The sequence below is a fragment of the Molossus molossus genome, unplaced genomic scaffold (assembly GCF_014108415.1).
Source record: "Molossus molossus isolate mMolMol1 unplaced genomic scaffold, mMolMol1.p scaffold_m16_p_19, whole genome shotgun sequence".
NCBI lineage: Eukaryota > Metazoa > Chordata > Mammalia > Chiroptera > Molossidae > Molossus > Molossus molossus.
In genome coordinates, this window is record NW_023425354.1 from 28,217,285 (window position 1) to 28,237,486 (window position 20,202).

Sequence of the window (20,202 nt, forward strand, 5' to 3'; positions counted from 1 at the left end):
AATAAGGTTGAATGGATTTTGCAAGCTGGTCAAACTAGAGGATGATGGGAGGGACTGCTCAGCTGGGTAATTCCTGATTTGGGGGGAGGAAGCTGGGGAGGGTGTAGGGAAGGAGGACTCATACTAGGCAGGAAGGCTTGGAATAGAATCTCAGCTACGCCTGGTATTTCCCAGCCCTTTGCCCCCTCCCCCACCGCCCTCTGAGGCCCACCCCACATTCCTTTCCCAGAGGAAATGGGGGAGGGGGCTGAGAGGCTCCCCAGGCCTGGAGGATCATTTATTCAAGCTATGTACAACCTTGGAGGCCCTACTGTGTACACCCTCATCCTGATGTCCTTGTAGAGGCAGCTGGGGTTAAGGGGGAGAGGTGGGGAAGGTGTGGGTTTGTGTTGAACCAGGCTGTTACCTCCTTTGCTGGGCCTTGCTGTCCCTGTCCAGTTAGAGGGCAGGAAATGGTTGTCATCTATGGCTCATCATTTCTCAGGTGTCTGTAGCCCTGGACGCAGGACCCCAAGTGCAGGGGTTGATCCAGACACATAGCAGCACCTGTTGGCCATGAGAGGCTCCCTGGGGTATAAGAGGGGAGAGTCACTCCATTTCCTCAGAACCAGCAAGAGGAATGGAAATTAGGTATCTGTAAGGACTTATAGGCTGCTTACTGGGACACCAGGCCAGACTCCGAGCGAGAATATCCCTGTGGCCATTGCCCTCTGCTTCGGGCCACAGAGTCTGTCATGGCTGACAATATCTTGGTGCTTCCAGCTGGTCTATGAGGGCTTGGCGTTTGGGGGATGTGACAGGGAGGCTCAGGGCAGGCAATGGCAGGAGGGGGCCAACCCAGAAACCTGGTTTTCCAGTAATTGAGGAGCAGTAGAGGGTGCTGATAGAGATGTCATGAGTTCTCCTTGACTTTTGTCCTTTCCCGCTCTGCCCCTAAGCACTCCTGACTCAGCGATGGTGGCAGCCTTGCTCTTCCCGTCTGGCTTCCGCCAGGGTGGGGGTGGGGGTCCAGCTCCTGCACAGTGGCCCAGCAAGCAGCAAACAGGAAACAGGAGAACAAAACCGCTCCCAGGCCCCCACATACCTCACTCTCACCCTTCCTCCTCCCTTCCTTCTCCCTCCCTTACTCCTGCTTACCCCTATGTTCCTCTATTTCTCCTCCCTCTGCCCCAGGACCCCGCTCCACGCCATGCCCCTCGTGTCACTCTCCTACCTCCCACAGGGTCTACCATCAAGGCTCTCCTTCCTTGGATGGGATGAGGGAGCCAACGCCTCTGCTCAGTCCCCCCTCTTGTGGCTGCCAGCAAGGGCCCAGTGCTAGGATTCTTCCTCCCCAAAACTGCTAGGTTTGGGAGCAGAGCTGAGCTGGAGCTGCCTCCCCCTCGCCCCCAGCCTCCCTTCTCTGAGTGCTGGCTAGAATTTGGAACTGAGATCCGAAGGAGCGAGGGGCTCTGGCTTGGAGTCCCAGTGCTGCCACAAGCTGGGTGCTCTTGGGCCTCAGTTTCCTCTGAAAATTGGATCATAGCAGTGGCCCTGGGGCCACAGTGAGGGACTGTGGTGAGAAACACACTGCTCGTGAACAGTCACGTGGGATAGAAATGGTGGTGGCGATTACATACCTACTAGCCAAGGCCTCTGCCAGCCCCACCCAGGAAGGGGCCTGGGAAGGGAGAGAGCCAGGAAGGGGAGGAGGGCAGGGTCTGCCATCAACATGAGCTTCCTGTCTGACTCATATGCTGGGGATGGGGTGGGGGCCAGCTTGGAGCCCATTGTCAGCTTGAAGGTGGCCCCTCTGGGCACAGTGAATGGGCAGTGGGTCCCGAGGAAGAGGGGCATCACACTTCCCCACAGTGATGATGGGGACTCCACCTATAGCCTTAGGGTATATCTAGTGTGGGGTGTAATGAGGGTGAGCGCTGCTGTCTGCTGGGCAGTGTGTGTGCACGCAGCTTGCGCCTGTGTGGAGTGGGTATGCTAGGTGGTATGTGCGTGTCATCTATCAGCTTTCGTGGGTGTTGGGGGTATCTCTGTGGGATATGTGTGGAGTGTATGGGTGGTTACATGGCGGGTGTCTGGTGTGCTTTTCCGCCACAGTGGGTGTGCTTGCCAATGTGTCTCTGTAGCATGTGTGGACCATATATGTATGGGAGGGTGCCCAAAGTGCATGTGCATATGGAATGGAGTCCACACACAATGTATGTGAGGGGAATAGTGTGTTGATGTGTGTGTTTCTGTGGGCTATGTGGACAGAGGGAGAGTGAGCAAGTGTGTGTGTGTGCGCGCGCGTGTGTGTGGCTGGGAAGGTGTAGGGTGTACATAGTGCAGGTCTGTACTGGGTGGGTAGGTGTGTGTTTCTGTGTGTACATCTGTGCGGGGGAAATGTATACACTTGTGAATGTGTGTTTCCTATGCGCAGGAAGCTGGGTGCCCTGGTGCAGGCCGGGTCTAGGGAGTTTCTGTGTGAGTAGGAGGGTGAAGGGGTGTGTACGTGTGTGTACACGGTGTGTGTCTGTGCGGGGGCGCTGTGTGTGTGGGTGTGTGTGGGGGCTGGGGCGGCCCAGGGCAGGGGCCGCCCCGGAGGGGGAGGCGTCTTCCCTGCGCGACTCCCGGCGTGTCCCGGCTTGGCGCCTTCAGCCGGGAGGCGCGGGAGGCGCGGGAGGCGCGGAGACGCTCCAGTCGTCCTGCCGCCGTCCGCGCGGGCCGGCCGTCCCCTCGGGGCTCCCGGGCCCCGGGCCCGCGGCTCTGAGGGGCGGGCGGGGACCCCTGGGGTCCGCCCGCCGCCGGGAGGGCCGAGGACGCCGCCCGCGGGGCGCCGAGGAGCGGCCGCCGTCGCCCGGGAGTTGCGCCCCGCTCCGGAAGCCGGGCCCTCGGCGCGATGGAGCCGGGGCGGCGGCCGTGGCCGGGGGCCCCCGCCGGTGGCGGCGCTGGTGGGCGGCGCCGTGTGGCGCGTGGAGCGCGCGGGGGCCGGAGGCTGGCGCTGGGAGCGCGCCGTCGGTGTGGACTGCAGCGCCCCGGAACCGCGCTGCCTCTGGCTGCCCTGCCTCCGTCACAGCGACCGCCACGCGCCCGGGTCGCGGAGGGCCAGGGTGAGCGCCGTGGGGGCGGGGGCCAGGGCGAGGGGCCTGCGCAGCCTCGTGGGGAGGTGGGGGAGGGGGTTGGGGCCACCAACTCCCTGTGTGTGCCCTGCATTCTGGGACCCGTGCCCCGGAATGGGGAGCGAGTAAAGAGCTGGAAAGATACCTGTGAAGGTGGTGGGACTGTGGCCGAGAGCTTCTCCAGAGGTGCTGGATCACAAGCCCCGGTCTGGTTGGTGGTCTCCAGGGGTCTCAAGCCCGCAGGTTTACAGGCAGTGGAAGGATGGAAGGGACCAGGGTTGTTTGAGGAGATGCTGGGGCATCTAGGATCCTGGGGAGTTTGGGCTGGCAGGGACCTCGAGCCAGAGGCAGGCAGGAGTACCCCTAAATGGAGTGGTGGGCACCACTCTGTCCTCCCCCCGGTAGTGGACCTGGGCACAAGGACACACAAGGGTTTTCTGGTGGGCAAAGGAGACTGAGACGGCACAATGGGCCCTGGCGTGTAGTGAGTGATCTGTGGGTGAGATTTGACAGGGCAGGAGTGGGGGTTGGGACAGTGTTTCTGATGTTGGGGATCGACCAGGCTGGTAGGGTGTGAATCATAGTGGGCGCCATGCCCAGCATGAACGCTGTGCTCCCTGCACTGACCTCTTTATGCTCCTGGGGGAGGAGCAGGACTCCTGGGTTCTAGTTCCTGGTGTTGCCAACCCACCATGTGTCCAGTTCTGTCTAATTTATGGCCCTGACGCCGTCTGCCCTTCCAGAATTAGTTGGTATTTCTGGATGTCTCTTTCTTTCCTGACATGAGGGTGGGAGCATTTGGAAATGGATCTGAGGCAAGAAAGTATTAATCAGTGATGTCCCTGTATCCCCCAAGCCTCTCCCTCTGTATTCCCTTATCTCTGTGCCTACCTCAGGGAGCAGGGTTGGGGATGTGTATGAGCTGTACCGCTTCCCAGTCTAATCACCTTTCTTGTTCTCATTGCTGGCTCCTCTGTTTCTGTATCTATCACCTTCCTCCCCCTCAAATGAGACCAAGACCCAGGATTGCCCCAGGTCCGATGCAGGGGAGGAAAGGAAACTTGCATGTATAATAACATAGAAGACTTGAAGTTAAATCTAGGAGGAGAACTGCATTGGGGCTGCCACATCTGGCTGTCTATGGGGGCTGCAGCGTCTCCTCTTCAGGCAAGAGTGTGGAAGCTGCGGCTGGGGGATTACCACACTGACATTCTCAGGAGCCTAGCTGGGAAGGAGGGGGGAAGGGAAACTGGAAAGAAGGAAGAGAGGAAAGGGAGAGGCTGAAGGCTGAGATAAGGGTCGGGATGCCAACAGTGCCTGGGTGAGGAGGGGACCTGAGAGAGGAAGGCATGCCTATTGCCCTGGATTGTGGGCAGGCCCCCCAGAGGGTGGCACCCCCAGGCAGCTGGCAGCTCCAGGCAGGATGTGTGCTGGGGGAGGAGTGGGGGGCATGCAGGGACCTGTCTCAGCCACTTCTCATCACGGGGGCAGCTGGTGGCTTAAACCTTAATCCAGGACACCAGCAAAACAATGGGCCCTGCAAACAGCCTCAGTTCTGAGCTTGGGTGGAGGGTGTGCAGGGGAGGCTGCCCATACTGGAGAAGAGCTGGGGCTTCCGCAAGGAGGGGGCAATGGAGGGTCTCCTGAGGCCCTCGTCCCCCCGCCCCCATCAGTTTGCAGAAATAGGAAATCCAAGGGATTTTAGACCTCAGTTGAATTCCCAGAGTTTTCTCTGGGCTCCACAGACCCCCTCAGGACTGTGGATCTAAGTGGGAGAGTCCAGGCTATCACCATAGGTGGAAGGGACCGAGAGGCCGTCACTGGACCTCCAGCCCCCTGCTGGAATCCCCGCTAAGACTGGGGGTCGTCCAGCTTTTCCTTGGACCCTTGCGAGGACAGAGCTCACAACCTCATCCGGGTAGTTTTCCAGATGTACGTTAGAATGGTCACCTTGGCCTGGAGTTTCACTCAGCCTCTTGTATCTCCCACCTGGCTCTGTCCCCTGGGGCTGCATGAAGCAAGCTTATTACTCTGTCATATTTTTCTTTTTTTTTTCTTTCTTTTTTTTATCCTCAGCCGAGGACATTTTTCCATTTTTTGTACAGACAGAGTGGGAGGGAGAGAGAGGAAGAGAGAGAGAGAGAGGGAAACATCGATGTGAAATGAACACATCGAGTGGCTGCCACCCGCATGACCAACCAGGGCCGGGGACAACTGCAACGGAGGTACATGCCCCTAGCGGGAACCAAACCCGGGTCTCTCCGGACCGCAGGCGGACGCTCTAACCGCTGAGCCAAACCGGCCAGGGCTGTCATATTTTTCTTTAATCTCTCCAACCCCATGCAGAACTCCCTAGCATAGCCCTGGACCTAGGGCAGGCTTCCTTCCGCCAGATGTGTTAACAGGAGAGTGGATGGATGGATGATGGAACTTCTTAGCATCAGTGCATTTGAGTGGCAAATTCGATTTTTCTCCAGCTATTAGATGAGGAAGAAAGGGAGACTTAGTAAAGTGAGAGCGCCTCATCCCAGAACGAGTGGTCGTCTTCCTTCTGCACCCAACCTCACCTTTCTTCCCAGGGCCAAGGAGGAGTGAGGGGTTGAGGACTGTTTGGGGTAGGGGTGAAGGAGCTTCTTGTCCTCTGAGGGGTTAAGTTAGGCTGCCCAAGGTGTGGGGGTTGAAGAGCCACCAGGGGAGGCCTCCTGGCTTTTCACTGGGCAGTCTGCCTCTGCCTCCCTGTAAACACATCTCTCTGACACCCTCCTGTCCCTCACTTTGTCTCTCTGTGTCTGAGCAGGGGACCTAAAGGGAGACTTCCCTCAGGCACTGCCCATCCTCTTCTCCCTCTTGTCCCAGAAAAGTCCTGTGAGTCCCTAAACCCTTGTCTTCAGACATCCTCTGCCAGGTCATCCTGGGGAATCCCAAGTATTCCAGCAGGTCAGCCAGAGGGCAGTGACGTGTCCTCCCACCCCCACCCAGTTTCCCACTCAGTTCCAGTGAACCAGCCAGGCCTCTGGGCTGGGCTCTCGAGCCTCAGGAAGTCCCTGCAGTTGTCTGGATGTCCAGTCCACTCCATTGTGGCTTCTAGTCCTTCACCTGTCTCCATTGCTGCTCCTGAAGGATATTGTGTGTGGGACCAGTGTGTGCATGTGTATGTCTAGGTGTGTGTAAGACTGATTATGTGCATCTGTGTGTGCACGTTTGCATGTCCACATGAGTGTGAGTGTGTACTCATCTGTGTCTGTGCACTTTGCACATGAGTGTGCTTGTCTGGGTGTTGTGTGTTCTGTGTGCAAGAGTGTGGATGTGTCTGCGTCTGCACACGTGTGTGTCTGTGTGCATGTGTGCAATTGTACAGCGGCAGGAATGAGCGCAGACAGCAGCAGGCATTGTGTTCAGTGCCTGGCACACAGTAGGTGCTCATGAACATTTAGTGAACTGAACTGAACCAACACTTGGCTCACTGCAGTGAGTTATTTCCTTGGAAACAAAAGCATCACCAGGGGGTTGAGAGGAAAGAAAGAAGGAAGCCGCTGTTGGGCTGATGAGGATGAGAGGAAGGAAGGGCTGAGGAGGGTGCCTGAACCCATGGGCCCCGTCCAGCCCCCATCAGGTCCTCTGGGCTGCAGGAGGCAGTGTGCAGACTTGAGGTTGTAGGCAACAAGGCCACTCACCCATCTCCCTGTGCTCCCACAGCTGCCACTGGGCCCAAGAGATGGGTGCTCTCCTGGGCGCCCCTTCCCCTGGCAGGGGCCGCGGACACTGCTGCTGCACAAGAGTCTTCAGGACGGCTTCGGCTTCACCCTGCGCCATTTCATCGTGTACCCACCCGAGTCCGCCGTGCACTGCAGCCTGAAGGTGCGCCCAGCTCACCCCGGCCTGGCCCATCCTGAGGAAGCCCTGATGGGGGAGAGGAGGTTGCTTTGCACTGTCCTCTCCCTCCATGGTCCTTCTTCTGTGGCCTGGGTCATTTTCATCTTCTCAGAAGGGGTGGCTGGCTCAGGGCAGGGAACCTAGAGGTGAGGGAATCGGGTTGTTCACTCACACCTCAGATTCTTGGTCTCTGGAAGGTGGACACCTGCTCGGAGAGATGTGGTCCTGGGACCCCTCGTCCACTGGCCACTTCTGAGATGGTGTTTTTGTCCCCTTTCCGTCTGAGTTCTCAGGGAGTCTGTTCCAGCACACCTCTGGAACCCCTGCCGGAGCACCCCAGGCGCTTGCTGGCCTCAGCTCTGTGTGCTGGAAAGAACCCTGGGCTGGGATGAAGGAGACCTGGGTTCTAGCCCTGGCACAATTCCTAACTCACTGTGGATCTCTGGGCTTCACTTTTCCTGCTGTAACCGGAGGGCCTTTTTCTACTTGACCCCTAAGATCCTTTCTAGCCCTCGTATAAGTGTCAAGTTCTCTGAGGCCAGGAACCCGGCTGCTCAGCCCAATCCACAGTGTCTGCTGGGAGGAGGGGTCCCTGAAGGCGAAGCAAGTATTCACATTAGGTCTCAGTGCCCATGCTTGTGTGCTTGCACTGCTCTGTGGGCACACGACATGCACACGTGTGTATCTAGACATGGGCATCTCGGAGTCCGTAAATACACGTCATGTGTACCTGGCTGTATGACTCTCCTGGCCATGTCTGAGTCTGAGGTGGGGCTGCCTCTATTCTCATGGGCTGCAGCTATGCCTCTGGGTGTAAGTGGGGGCTGATAGTGTGTGGGAGGGGCTCTGCCCCACCCCTTGATGCCCAAGGATCCCAGCCCTCTCATTCCCTGGAACCTTCAGTCCTTTCTTCCCTCCTTTTCCAGAATGCCCTTTCTTTCTGGCCCCTGCCAACTTCTCTCAGGGGTCCCTGCTGAGGGGTGACAAGGGCAAAAGCAGCCTGAGTGGTCTAGTCTGGGTGGTGGACCTGTCTCCGAGAGACCTAGCTCACGTGGGGCTTTGGGAGACTGCAGGGCTAGGTAAGCCAGGGACAGGCTCCATTCCTTTCCCAGAACCTGCCCAGGACTGGGAGCCTGCAGGGAGCTCAGCCGTCTACATGCATCTGTCTGCCTCCGCCACCCCCTCCCTGTGCTGTCAGCTCATATCAGCAGGCACAAGGCCACATGGCAGGGCCCGGGCAGAGGGCCTCTCCAGCAGAGCCCAGAGGCCTTCCTGTCCTCACTGCTATGCCAGAGTCCTGGGTTCCAGCCCTGGCTCTGCTACTGAGTCTCTAAGTGGGCCTGGACAAGTCATCTGTAAAATGGATGTTCTGTGGAGAGGGTTAGACAAGATGACACTAAAGGCCGGATCCTGCTCTAAAATGTCACTTGCTGGCCCGTTGTGTCTTTCTGACCTTCTTTCTCTCATTTCTGTTTCTTCCCCAAATCCAGTGCCCTTCCCCCTCACTCACCAGGAGGAGCCCAGAGGCCTCCCTAATGGGTCCCCTGGACTCGGTTTCTTAGCCCTACACCCAGATGCCAGAATTCTCTTCTCTAACTGGTATTTTCACATCCACTTTCTCCCACTCACCAACCTTCACTGGCTCCCTCTTTCTCTCATTCCCAACTTGAATGCTTTAGTCTGACTTCTGTGGCTTGCTGCTGCTGACTTTCTCCTTCACCTCAGCTGATTCAGTCCCACACATGCTGATTTCTGATACCTGCACGCTCCCCTCCCCTCACTCAGAGCGCCTTCTCCCAGCCTTCACGTCCCCTCCCCGGGGGCCACCGATCAGGCCTTGTCCTCCCACTCTCTCCGAACCGATAGCCGCTGTTTGCACTTGTCATGCTTGCTTATCTGTGTCTGTCCAGGTTCTCTCTCTGTTAGTATGTTTGGTTCAAACTCCCCGAGGGAAGGGGTCATGGTCCCCCATTGATTGGGGGCTCTCAGATGGCTGAGATGTTGACATGGTAGGGTCAGCATGAGAGAAAGTTCCTGTCATTGGAGAATCATGCCTGGGACGTCCCCATAGACCCCTCCTGCCCCCTCCAGACGCTGGGCTCTTTGTAGAAGATAAGAGGGTAGGACCTGGGTGAGGGAGATTGAAGGGGCCCGCCCAGGTGGAGCTGGGCCTCCCTCTGTGCTGCTGAGGGCTGGACTAAGGGCCAACACCCATCTCTCTGCCCCTTGCAGGAGGAAGAGAATGGAGGCCGAGGAGGAGGTAAGGAGTGTTGAGGGGTGGGCCCCAGGGGCTGACGAGCCAGGACTCATCCTCCAGCTTCTGTTTCTCTCCCTCGCCCCCAAATCAGCCTCGGTTTCACTGTGCCCTTCACCCTCGACTGCTGTTCCCGTGTTTGCTCTCCTCTGGGTGGCCACCCTGGACATCTGCTCACCCTCTCTCTCTCCTCCCTTTCTTTTCTCACATTTGCCTGCCTCTGGGTCTTTCCATTTCACACTAGAGGTGGCACTCTGGGCAGCAGAGGGATTTCTAAGACCTGGCCCCTGCCCTGGGGTTACTCCCAGACTGAGGCACACATCAGGGCTGCAGGCCTGGGGGCTGCTGCTGGGGTGCAGCTGATCAAGGGCAGTCTTTGTGGATATGTTGGGCATAAGGGGGGACCCTGAGGTCTATCTTTTCTAATATGAGCCTACATCCCCTGGCTGTCACCCTCCCTGGCACCCAGGCTCCCCAGGGTATTCAAGGCAGAACTCCTTGAACAGGCAGCCTTCCTTCTCTGCCACTGGGGTCTCTGCTGGGAAGCTGTGGGGCCACTGTCTTCCTGAGTCTCCATCACAGAGGTCTATGGTGGGGGAGGAGCCAGCTGCCCAGAACAGGCCCATTTCTCTGACGGAGACAGTAGCAGAAGAGTATTGCTGGGGTACAGTGTGATGTGAGTGTTGGTATCTGTGGGCTTCAGGGCCTTTCTGCAGCTCCCCTGGTCTGTGGGTGTGGATATTGTGTGTGTGATAGTGTCTCTCCCTGCTGGTGTATCTGCAGGGCTCGATACAGCTTCTTTTACGGTGCCCTTTTCTTTGTCTGTGGCTTGTGTATGTATGTGTCTGCCTGTCTGTCTGTCCCACAAGACAGTGAGCTGAGAAGGGGAAGAACCATGTCTCTGTCCTTTTTAGTCTACTTTCTTGCACAGTGCTGGGACGCAGGAGGCATAAGGAGCCACTCTGCTCTGTGTAGATTTTCATTCTCCCTGAGTGTGTCTTTCTGTCTGATCCTGGGCATCTGTGCCCCTGTGGGTGTGTGGGTCTCTGTGTCTGTGTGAGCGTGATTATTCTCTGAGTGTGTGTCCTCTGTGTGTGTGTAGTTGTGCGCGGGTGTGACTTTCAGCAGCCTCCCCCAGCTAACCTGGCTGATGCTCACCAGGACCCTCACCCCGGCACCGCCTGGAGCCCATGGATACCATCTTCGTCAAGAATGTGAAGGATGAGGGCCCTGCCCATAGGGCGGGGCTTCGCACAGGTGAGCTGTCCCAGTTATCCAGCTCATTGCGCCCCTCTGGGTCTCTTCTCCCTACCCTCTGGTTAGGATGGTATTCTTAGACCCAGGTATCAGGGAGGCTTCTGTCACCCTCCTGTCATCTGTACTGGCTACAAGGGTTCTCAGGTAGGGCCATTGACACGTCTTGGCCTGCTCACACACGGGGCTGCCCCTTGTTCCCAGGAGACCGGCTGGTGAAGGTGAATGGGGAGAGCGTCATTGGGAAGACCTACTCCCAGGTCATAGCTCTGATCCAGAACAGGTGAGCGCCCCCTGCCTCTTTCCTCTCATAATAGCTCCTGCCCACTCGCTGAGACTCCCTGCACACCCCATCCCCTTGGCTCTGGGGGTGCCCTGGAGACCAGGATCCAGGTTCTCCCAGACCCTGTTGCCTCAGCCGGGCCTGACCCCCTGCCCTGTCTCTGTAGTGCTGATACCCTGGAGCTCTCCATCATGCCCAAGGATGAGGACATTCTCCAGCTGGTGAGTCCTGCTCTGCAGTCTGAAGTGGAGGATCCTGGAGGCCTGGGGGGCAGGATACAGCCTTTCTCCTTGGGCCTCCCTCCTGTGTCTGTCCCTCTGGGAGGCAGAGAAGAGAGTGGAGGGGGCAGTACCAGCCTGGCATTGCCCAATGGGGGATGCCAGGCCCATCCCTGGGCTGGGGCTGGTTGTTGCTTCATTTAGGGCTGCTCTGTGTTGAGGGAAGGGGAGGCGCCGGCCTAGCAGACAGGATTCCTGCCAGGGTATCTGGAAGGAGAGTGGCTCAGCGGGCCCTGCCAGACTGGCACGTTTTTGTGGGCTCCCATGAGATGCCTGTTACCTGCATCTTCTCCCTGCCTGGCTCTGAGTGAGTGTGTCTCCTGTAGTTGTGTCCCCACACACAGCACACCCACCCCACCCCACTGTCATGTGCTCTCACTCACAATACACTATGCACCACTCAGTACACAAGCGTAGCACACCAGATACACAGCCACACAACATAACCCCTCAGTACCCCTTCATCTAGCATGCCGTAAACCGTGGTACATCACACACAGACTCAGTGAACCCAACACACCACACCAAACACATGCCACCACACAACCTCTCAGCACTGCACACAGGCACCCACTACCACACAACCCCTCAAATATCACAGTACAGCACAAACATCATAACAGCGCAACACACTCTCAGTATCTCCGTTCCCCACAACACAACATATATGCAGTGTATCACAACACACATACCGGGACTTCTCACCACTCACCCACATCACAAACGCTCGCTGTCGTCACAGCATGTGTGCCCAACATCACAGCGTGCCCCAGCCCAACACAGGTGCCAGCGTTCACCAGTCTCACAGTAACCAAACCTTAAACAGTCATGATGCGCAGTTCAAACACCTCCCCACACGGGCACTCAGCACGCCTAGAACCCTGCATCGGCACAGCAGATACCATGGACATTGCACCCAGCATGTCCTGTATATGATCTGTGCACACACACACATGCACATGCTGTCTCTCTCTGAGCCCCCTCCCAGCCTTGACCAGAGCCCAGGGCTGTCCTCTGTGCCCAGTGCCCAGTTCCCTGGTTTCATGGTTCCCAGCCAGATGTCAGCTTGCTTGCCCCCAAGGTTACTGCCCCCCCTCCCCCGCCCAGGGGAGACTGAGTGCCAAGCCCAGAAGGCCCTGAGAGTCACTCTGCTGGCTTCTGCCCCAGATGTGTTCTCATAATCACTGTAATCATAGTGCCATGCTTGGCACCATGCCTCTCTGGGAACCTCCACCCCCTGACCTCAATGGTCCCCTTGCCCTTCCTGGTGAGGGGGAGGGAAGATGGGGGCCCAGAGAGGTGCACAGCTCCCCACAAATCTTCAAGACCCTACCCATATACTTCAAGGCTGAGGCTACGCAAGCTATGAGATGGTACCCCACCATGTCCCCTCGGGCCTGGAGGGGGTGACAGGGCAGGACCTAGGGCATGTCCTCCCACTCCCTGTTCAGTTGGAGGGGACAAGAGATGAGGACAGCAATCTGGAGCTCTGCTACCCAGGCTCTGGTGGGCAGCCCCAGATGTCAGCATCTGGGGCCTCCGCTGGCTCCCCCATCCCTGCCGGCCAGAGGGTGGGGCCCAGGCATTCCTGTGGTTGGGAGCCAAGGCTGGAGGCCAATGGGGCCGCGGCAGCCGCTGACGCCACCGCCGACGCTGCGAGGCCCCTCCACACCCATCCTTCCCTCCCTCCTCCTCCGAGCCGGAGCCGGTGGGGGCCAAGGGCAGGCAGCCGCAGGGAGGGCAGACTAGGAGTGGGGGGCCACGGAGGCCAGGGTTGACGCAGTGGTCTGAGGGGTTAGCTGGGCGGGGGAGGTTGGAGGCGGGCAGGATGCTGCCGCCACCAGCGTGATGCGGGGAGCCTGCGGAAGCTGAGCCGGCAGGATGGCAGGAAGGAGAGGTATGTGTGTCCCTGATCAGGCTGTGTTGGTCTGAAGGGGGCTGAGTGTGCAGGGGTGTGGTTTCGCTCATTTTCATCACATGATGTGTGTGCTGGGACTGGAGGTGTAGTTATTTGTGTGTGTGTGTGTCCTATTGTATTTATGTATGTGTGTGTGTGTCTCTGGGTGTGTATTTTCTTGTGTCTCCTGTGGTGTGGCATGTGTGTGTGTGTGAGATTGGTTTCACCCTCCCACCCTCTGATACTCACCCTGAGATAGGCCACCAGGCAGCCCACCAAGGGCCAGGCTAGGGCAGGGCCACAAGGCCACTGTCCCTGGGGGCTGCCTCCTTTTTTGGCCGGCCGGGGCACTGGGCCTGTCACTCCTTAGCAATGCAGCGTCAGCCTCAGCTCCCAGAGCCAAATTCCAGGCCTTGGGTGGCAGAAGGTGGCCCAAGGCCCCTCCCCCAACCTGACCCAGAGAGAGCAGGAGGTGAGCTAGCTCCTCCTCACCCCAGGAACCAGGCCCCAGCTCCCCATCCAGGGGATGGTTGGACAGCTGGGCTTTCCAGCTGCCTACCCCTCGACCCCCTGCTTAGACACACCCCTTAGCCTGCTTCCTTCTCTGTCATTTGCAATCTTGACTGGTCTCTGGTGGGGCTTCCAACTCTGCCTGAGGGGCTGTGGGCACTGTTGGACATAAGGAAGCAGGGAGGCAGCTGAGGCCAGCAAGGGGGGAGGACCCCAGAGAACAGATGTTGGAATGTTTGTGGCTAAAGGCAGTCCTTGTCATTAGTCTTCGAGAAATCCTGGCTCTTTCTCCAGTGAGTGTGTATGTGTTTTTGTGTTGCGCGCGCGCGCGTGCGTGCGTGTGTGTGAGTGTGACTCTCAAAGGCCTCTTATTTCTGCTTTCTACCCCACTGTCTTTGGAGCAGGCCCTCCTACCCCCACCCACTCAGGACTGCCCCTGCTCGTTCCTCTCCCTTCAGTCCCCTTCTCTGTCATCCGGAGCTTCCAGGGCTTCTGTAGGCCTGCCCTGTGGCACCTGTCCAGCCCTGCTCACCTACCTCTGTCCCCTGCCAGGCCTACTCCCAGGATGCCTACCTGAAGGGGAACGAGCCGTATTCTGGAGAGGCCCGGAGCATCCCAGAGCCACCCCCCATCTGCTACCCTCGAAAGATCTATGCCCCGCCAGCCCGGGTCTCCACCTGGGCCACTATGGTGCCTGAGCCCATCTCGGCACTGCCCAGTGACTCCCGGAGTCCTGCTGCCTGGAGTGACCCCGGGTCCCGAGTCCCATCTGCTGCCCGCACCCATTCGGACAACCCTCCCTTGGGGATGAGCCAGCCCCGCCCCAGCCCTGGTGCCTTCCCCCACCTTCCCTCAGAGCCCCGGACACCCCGTGCCTTCCCGGAGCCTGGCAGCCGGGTGCCCCCCAGCAGACTGGAGTGCCAGCAGGCTTTGTCACACTGGCTGTCGAACCAGGTACCCCGCAGGGCGGGGGAGAGACGGTGCCCCGCCATGCCCCCTCGGGCCCGCAGTGCCTCCCAGGACCGGTTGGAGGACATGACTGCCCACCACCCGTGGCCCTGTTCCACCTCTCAGGGTGCCTTGAGCCAGCTGGGCCAGGAGGGCTGGCACCGAGCTCGCTCAGACGACTACCTGAGCCGGGCCACCCACTCAGCTGAGGCACTGGGACCAGGGGCACTGGTATCGCCCCGCTTCGAGCGCTGTGGCTGGGCTTCCCAGCGTCCATCTGCCCGCACTCCAGCCTGCCCACCCAGGGACCTGTCTGGGCCCCAGGCCCCACCCCCACCTGGTCTGCAGGGCCTAGACGACATGGGGTACATTGGGTACCGGAGCTACAGTCCGTCATTCCAGCGCCGGACTGGCCTCCTGCATGCACTCTCCTTCCGGGACTCACCCTTTGGGGGGCTGCCCACCTTCAACTTGGCCCAGTCCCCTGCACCGTTCCTACCAGAGGCCTCCGAACCACCCAGGGTTGTCCGATCAGAACCCAGCACCCGGACCCTGGAGCCTCCCGCCGAGGATCGTCGAGATGAGGTGGTCCTGAGGCAGAAGCCTCCAACAGGCCGCAAGGTCCAGCTGCCCCCTGCAAGACAGATGAACCGTGGGTTTGGTGATGAGCCCCCAGAGCCAGAGACCAGTGGGCGAGGGGAACGCCTGGGCCGGAAGGTGGCCCCTTTGGCCACTACAGAAGACTCTCTGGCTTCTATCCCCTTCATTGGTGAGTAATGGTGCAGGGGGCTGTGTTGGGAGACTTGTTTGTGCCCTGTTGTACCCCACCCCCCTAACTGTCACAGTGGGCAAAACTCTGGGTTGGGTGTTGATGAGATCAACCTGTTTCTTTGTCCGTCCGTCCATCCATCCATCCATCCATCCATCCATCCATTTTTCCTTCCTCCCTCCTTCCTTTGTTCATTCATTCATTTCTTTCTTCCTTTTCATTCTTTAATCAGTCTTTTCTCTCACCCTTCCGTCCATCCTTCTATCCTTCCTTTGTTTCTTTCACTCTTTGTTCTTTCAACTTTCCATCCACCCAGCAAGTATTTGTCAGGCACTGTGCTAGGCTCCAGGCTCCCCTGGAATGTGTGGTCCAACGGGAGCATGTATGATCAGACAAGAGCAATCCAGTGGGATGAGTGTGTGATGGCTGTACAGGGAGCTATTGGAGACAGAGAAGGGCCACATAGCCTAGAACCTTCACGAAAGGAGATTTTGGCTAAGCCTGGAAGGACAGACAGGAAGGAGTTAGCTAGGGGAAGAATGTTCAGGGAGGGAGACTAGAATATGCAAGGACCTTGAAATGATAGAGGCAAGATGCCCTTCCAGGTCATCAGAATGGGTCTGGGGGGACCTTGTCAGATTATAGGGAGTTCGGACTCCATCCTGAGAGCGGAGGGGATGTTGAAACTCTGCGCTCTCTGGACAGATGCTGGGTAAGGGAAAGGCAAGAGATGGAGAGGTGGGTCTTTCCTGGCTTTCTTGCCTCGCTGGAGGGCGATGCCTCACCTCCGCTTGGAATGAGGAGTGGGGCAGGAAAGGTTTAGGGTTTGCTGAGTATGAGGCACTTGTGAGGAAGCAGAATGGGCTGGCCTGGGTCTAGGGGCTTGGGAGAAAGACCAGATGCAAAGTTGTGGACTGGAAGGCAGGAGCCGAGAAATGGAGCTGAGGGTGGTGAGCTCACTGTAATGTAGCCATGGGAGTGAGGGAGAAGAGACCCCGCCCTGGGCTCCCACCACCAGCCTTCAGTCTGAGTGGGCAGACAGCCCTAGTGAGCTCCCAGTCTAAGGGGGAGGTACATCTTTACTTTCAAAGTGCTCCCAGTCGGAGGGGAAACAGCTCCTGCCCTCAAGGAGCCCTCAGGAGACAGTCTTTATCCTCAAGAAGCTCCCAGTCTGGTTGGGGAGACACAGTCCCTGCCCTCAGGAGCCCCGTCTAAGAAGGGCAGCTCAGCCCCTTGCCTGGGTGCCCTTGGTGTGATGGGTGGGGCAGGGGCTGAGCCTCCAAGACCACAGTCTGGTTGGTGGGCACCCTTGGCTATGAGCATATTGTCAGCAGGGCCCTGGAGACTTGAGGGGCCTTGGGGATTATGGTCTGGGCCTGGAGGCAAGGCTGGGGATGGGGGACAGGCAGGTTCAGCTTTCTGCCACCTCCATTCACCACTCCCTCCATTCTCCCAGATGAGCCCACCAGCCCCAGCATTGACCTCCAAGCCAAGCACGTCCCCGCCTCTGCTGTGGTCTCCAGCGCCATGAACTCAGCTCCTGTCCTGGGCACCAGCCCATCCTCCCCAACCTTCACCTTTGCCCTTGGTCGCCATTACTCCAAGGACTGCAGTGAGTACCCCCTCCCCCGCCCTCTCGCTGCCTGGTCCACACAGACTGTTGGGCCTGCTACCTGATGTCTGACCTCTTTAGCTCCTCCTGGCCCTTCCCAGAGAGGAGGGCTCTGTGGAAGCCCCCGACCTGCGGCCCCACTGACCCTGTGGCCCAACGTGGGCGGTTTTGCAGGCAGCATCAAGGCCGGCCGACGCTCCTCCTACCTGCTGGCCATCACCACGGAGCGCTCCAAGTCCTGCGATGACGGGCTCAACACCTTCCGGGAAGAGGGCAAAGCTCTTAGGTGAGGACGGGGAGGGTCCATCACAGCCAGCTCGACTGGGCTGTGGCGGGGCTCTGGGGTCCGCTACACACCAGGGTAGTGAGCTTCCTCCCTGGAAGGCTTCTGAGTCTTGGGGTGTGGGGGGGAGGGTTCAGGTCCTAGCTATGCTTCCCACATTCCTCACTCTTGGTCTTTGCTCCCCAGGCGCCTGCCAAACCGAGTACCCAGCTTGCGGATGCTCCGAAGCTTCTTTACTGATGGGGTGAGCGGCCTGTGTGTGCGGGGAGGGCGTTGGAGTGCTGGGCAGGCCCTCGGCGCAGGGTCCAGGCCTGTGGCCTCTGTCATCTGAAATGAGCTCCTCCGGTTTCTGCCCTCTTCTTTCTCCCCGCGCCCACTCACCCTCGTGCCGACCACATGACCCCCCTCCTCTGCGGGCTCTGTCGCACCTGAAGACACCACCGGCCCTTCCGGCCCAGGCCTTCGCGCTCGCCATTCCCTGTCTGGGATGCCCTTTCCACAGCCCCACTCGGCCACGTGACTCACATTTTACTTTCTTCAGGCTTTTTCAGGCCTTCCGTGAAATTTCTGCCTCCACCCTTGACATTTATGCCTCCCTTTGCCACGTTTCCTTCTTAGCACGTCTTATGTCCTGTCATTTATGCATCCATCTCCTTTCCTGCCTGTCTCCGAGCTGGAACATACACTCCGTGAGGGCAGGGGTTTTATTTGGTTTGTTCGCTGCTTGATTTCTCTGGGTGCCTAAGGCAGTGCCTGGACCGAGGGCGCACTTGGTCAGTATTCGAGTGGTGTCTTCAGGGGCCAGGGACATCAGAAAGTAGGAGGGAACATGAAGTTGAGAATGATGGAGAAGCTAGAGTCTTCAGCCTCAGGACCTGGGAAAACATAGGGTCAGTTCTGAAGTGGTCTTAACTCTTTGATTATGGTTGGACTGGAAAAGCCATCTTGATTCCAAACTCTCGATAGCTTTGGTTACCTGGCTTATTCTTTATAACTTCCTCTGCTTACTTAATTCTCCCTTGACGTGTCACCCCTGTCCTATTGACACTATCACTTCCTCTGTTTAACTCTTTGTGGACACGACTATCTGCTCCATTAACTCAATCTTTATTGATGTTCCAACTTCCTCTGTTTATTTAACTCTGTGTTGACACAATTACTTCCTCTGTTTCCTTGATTTCTTCAAGTCTATAAAATTAAAGGAGGCTCCAGATTGGCTTTTCTGGCATGGTGAGGCGTGTGGTCTGCAGGTCAGAGCCTTTCCTCTTTTCTAGCTTGCTCAGTACATGTGTCTCATGATCTCGACCCAGAGGTTCAGAGAGGGCAAGCAAGGCCATGAGGCCACACAGCACGGCAGAGCAGAGCACAGGTATACACCAGGTCCATGTGGCTGTGAGTGGTCCATGGAGTTCCTGAGATGCTAACCCTGTGGGAGCCATCTTAAATTGTCCTCTGTTGTCTTGCTGCAGTCCTTGGATAGCTGGGGCACTTCCGAAGATGCTGATGCTCCTTCTAAGCGACACTCAACCTCTGACCTCTCAGACACGGCCTTCAGCGATGTCCGGAGAGAAGGCTGGTTGTATTATAAGCAGGTCCTCACCAACAAGGGGAAGGTAAGATGGCTGGAGGAATGAGGTGAAGGTGGATGGAAGATGAATCCAGCAGAACTCTCCAGCTTCTCGGCCCACAGCCTCTGGAGCCAAAGAGAACCAGCTGAGACTGAAGCAGGAGGGGTAGAGGTTAGATGCTGGGAAAAGCTTCTGGAGGACCTAAAGAACTAACGAAAAGAGGTCTGTTCTGTGGGATCTGATCAAGTTGTGCTTGGAATTCTGACAAAACCAGTCCACAGTGATCTTAGTTGGCAGATCACCCCCAAAAAGGCCACTGGAGTTCATGGAAAATGAGGGAGCAAGGCCAGGGGGATTCTCTTAGCGGAGATGAGGCCCCCAAAGAAAGCAGAGGTCAGCTTTCTCAAGGCCAGTGAAAGTTTTAGTCTTTATCCTAAGGGCAACTGCAGGCCCCTGGGGCCTCCTTCCTGTGGCTTCCTGGGAGTGAATTGGAGAGAGCCAGAGCCGAGGCCAGATCAGTCCGGGGCTGCCACGGAGATCTCGGTGAGAGACGGCTTGGGCCCGAGGGTGGAGACAATCAAGGTCTGGAGAGGAGAAGGGGGCTCCGGGTCCGTGGAGCTTGAACCTCTGTGCCGTGGCTCCACTGCTGTCCCCCCAAGCAGCCCCGGCAAAGCTGAGCAGAGGGTTATCATAACCTGGGTTTGTCTCTTGACTGCAACACCAGTTGCTGGGGGAGCATGGGTGACTCACCTGCCTATGACTCAATTTCCTCGTCTGGAATGGAGCTAATAATAATCCCCAGCTCATATGCCTGTTGGTGAGGGATTAAATGAGATGGATTTACCCAGCGCCTGGCACGGAGGAGCTGCTATTTTGCTGAGTTTTCCACCCTGCCTTCTAGGGGTCTTGTATCTGGAAAGAACATAAACTTCGAAGTCAGATAGACTTGAAATTCCTGCCCAGCCACTTATTAAGCATAAAGCTTTGGGCATAAGGTCTCTTAACTTCTGAGCCCCACTGTTCTGATCTGTAAGATGGGGACGTTATTCTACTCCAAGGGGCCGAGGATGAAATGAGATGTGTCATCTAGGCAGGGCTGGCTGGCCTGTGCCCCAATCTAGTCCATGGATAATGACTAAGGGCGTGGCCTGCCCTGATTCTCAGTTGCGATTCTGGGGATTTCGTGGTGAGGGAGCCAGGCCAGTCCTGCCCTGCTGGGGTTTGTGACGAGCAGATGTGGCTCAAGTTGCATAACAGTTACTAGTGCCTGATGGTTAGGCCAGGAGCGTCCAGGGCAATAGCATACGGTAGGTGACCCTAGCCTCAGTGGGGTGGGAGAGACATGAAGGGTGTGTGAGAATCCACCAAGCTGAGAGGAAGGCGAGTGGCCTGGCAGGGCAGAGATGCCCTCCTGGATGGTCTGGAGAAAGGTGGGGACGGGTGCTGGGTGGCTGGGAGCCAGGGCAGGAGGTGGAGCCAAGGTGAGGAGTTGGGAGCGCCTGCATGGGGGGCCTGGTCGCTCAGGGCAAGGCTTGGCAGCGATTTGAATGGAGGGTGCGATGTGTATGAGCCCAGGAG

General features: G+C 57.9%; 1 protein-coding gene and 1 long non-coding RNA gene across 2 annotated transcripts in view; one reads left to right on the plus strand and one right to left on the minus strand.

Annotated features, from left to right (window-relative positions):
* Window positions 1–3,040: 3,040 nt before the first annotated feature.
* ARHGAP23 (Rho GTPase activating protein 23) overlaps window positions 3,041–20,202 on the plus strand; it is a 42,973-nt gene continuing 25,811 nt past the window's right edge. The window contains exons 1-11 of the mRNA XM_036268016.1: window positions 3,041–3,086; window positions 6,792–6,953; window positions 9,201–9,228; window positions 10,384–10,479; window positions 10,681–10,759; window positions 10,926–10,980; window positions 13,997–15,161; window positions 16,618–16,773; window positions 16,948–17,059; window positions 17,243–17,300; window positions 18,526–18,669. Coding sequence (XP_036123909.1) covers window positions 10,413–10,479; window positions 10,681–10,759; window positions 10,926–10,980; window positions 13,997–15,161; window positions 16,618–16,773; window positions 16,948–17,059; window positions 17,243–17,300; window positions 18,526–18,669 — 1,836 coding nt within the window. The 5' untranslated portion in view covers window positions 3,041–3,086; window positions 6,792–6,953; window positions 9,201–9,228; window positions 10,384–10,412. The remainder of the gene's footprint in view (window positions 3,087–6,791; window positions 6,954–9,200; window positions 9,229–10,383; window positions 10,480–10,680; window positions 10,760–10,925; window positions 10,981–13,996; window positions 15,162–16,617; window positions 16,774–16,947; window positions 17,060–17,242; window positions 17,301–18,525; window positions 18,670–20,202) is intronic.
* On the minus strand, window positions 5,452–8,703 carry LOC118633863. The gene is made up of 3 exons (XR_004960279.1): window positions 8,602–8,703; window positions 6,770–6,995; window positions 5,452–5,572 (listed from the first exon to the last, which is right to left on the minus strand). It is a non-coding gene; the product is annotated as an uncharacterized LOC118633863 (long non-coding RNA).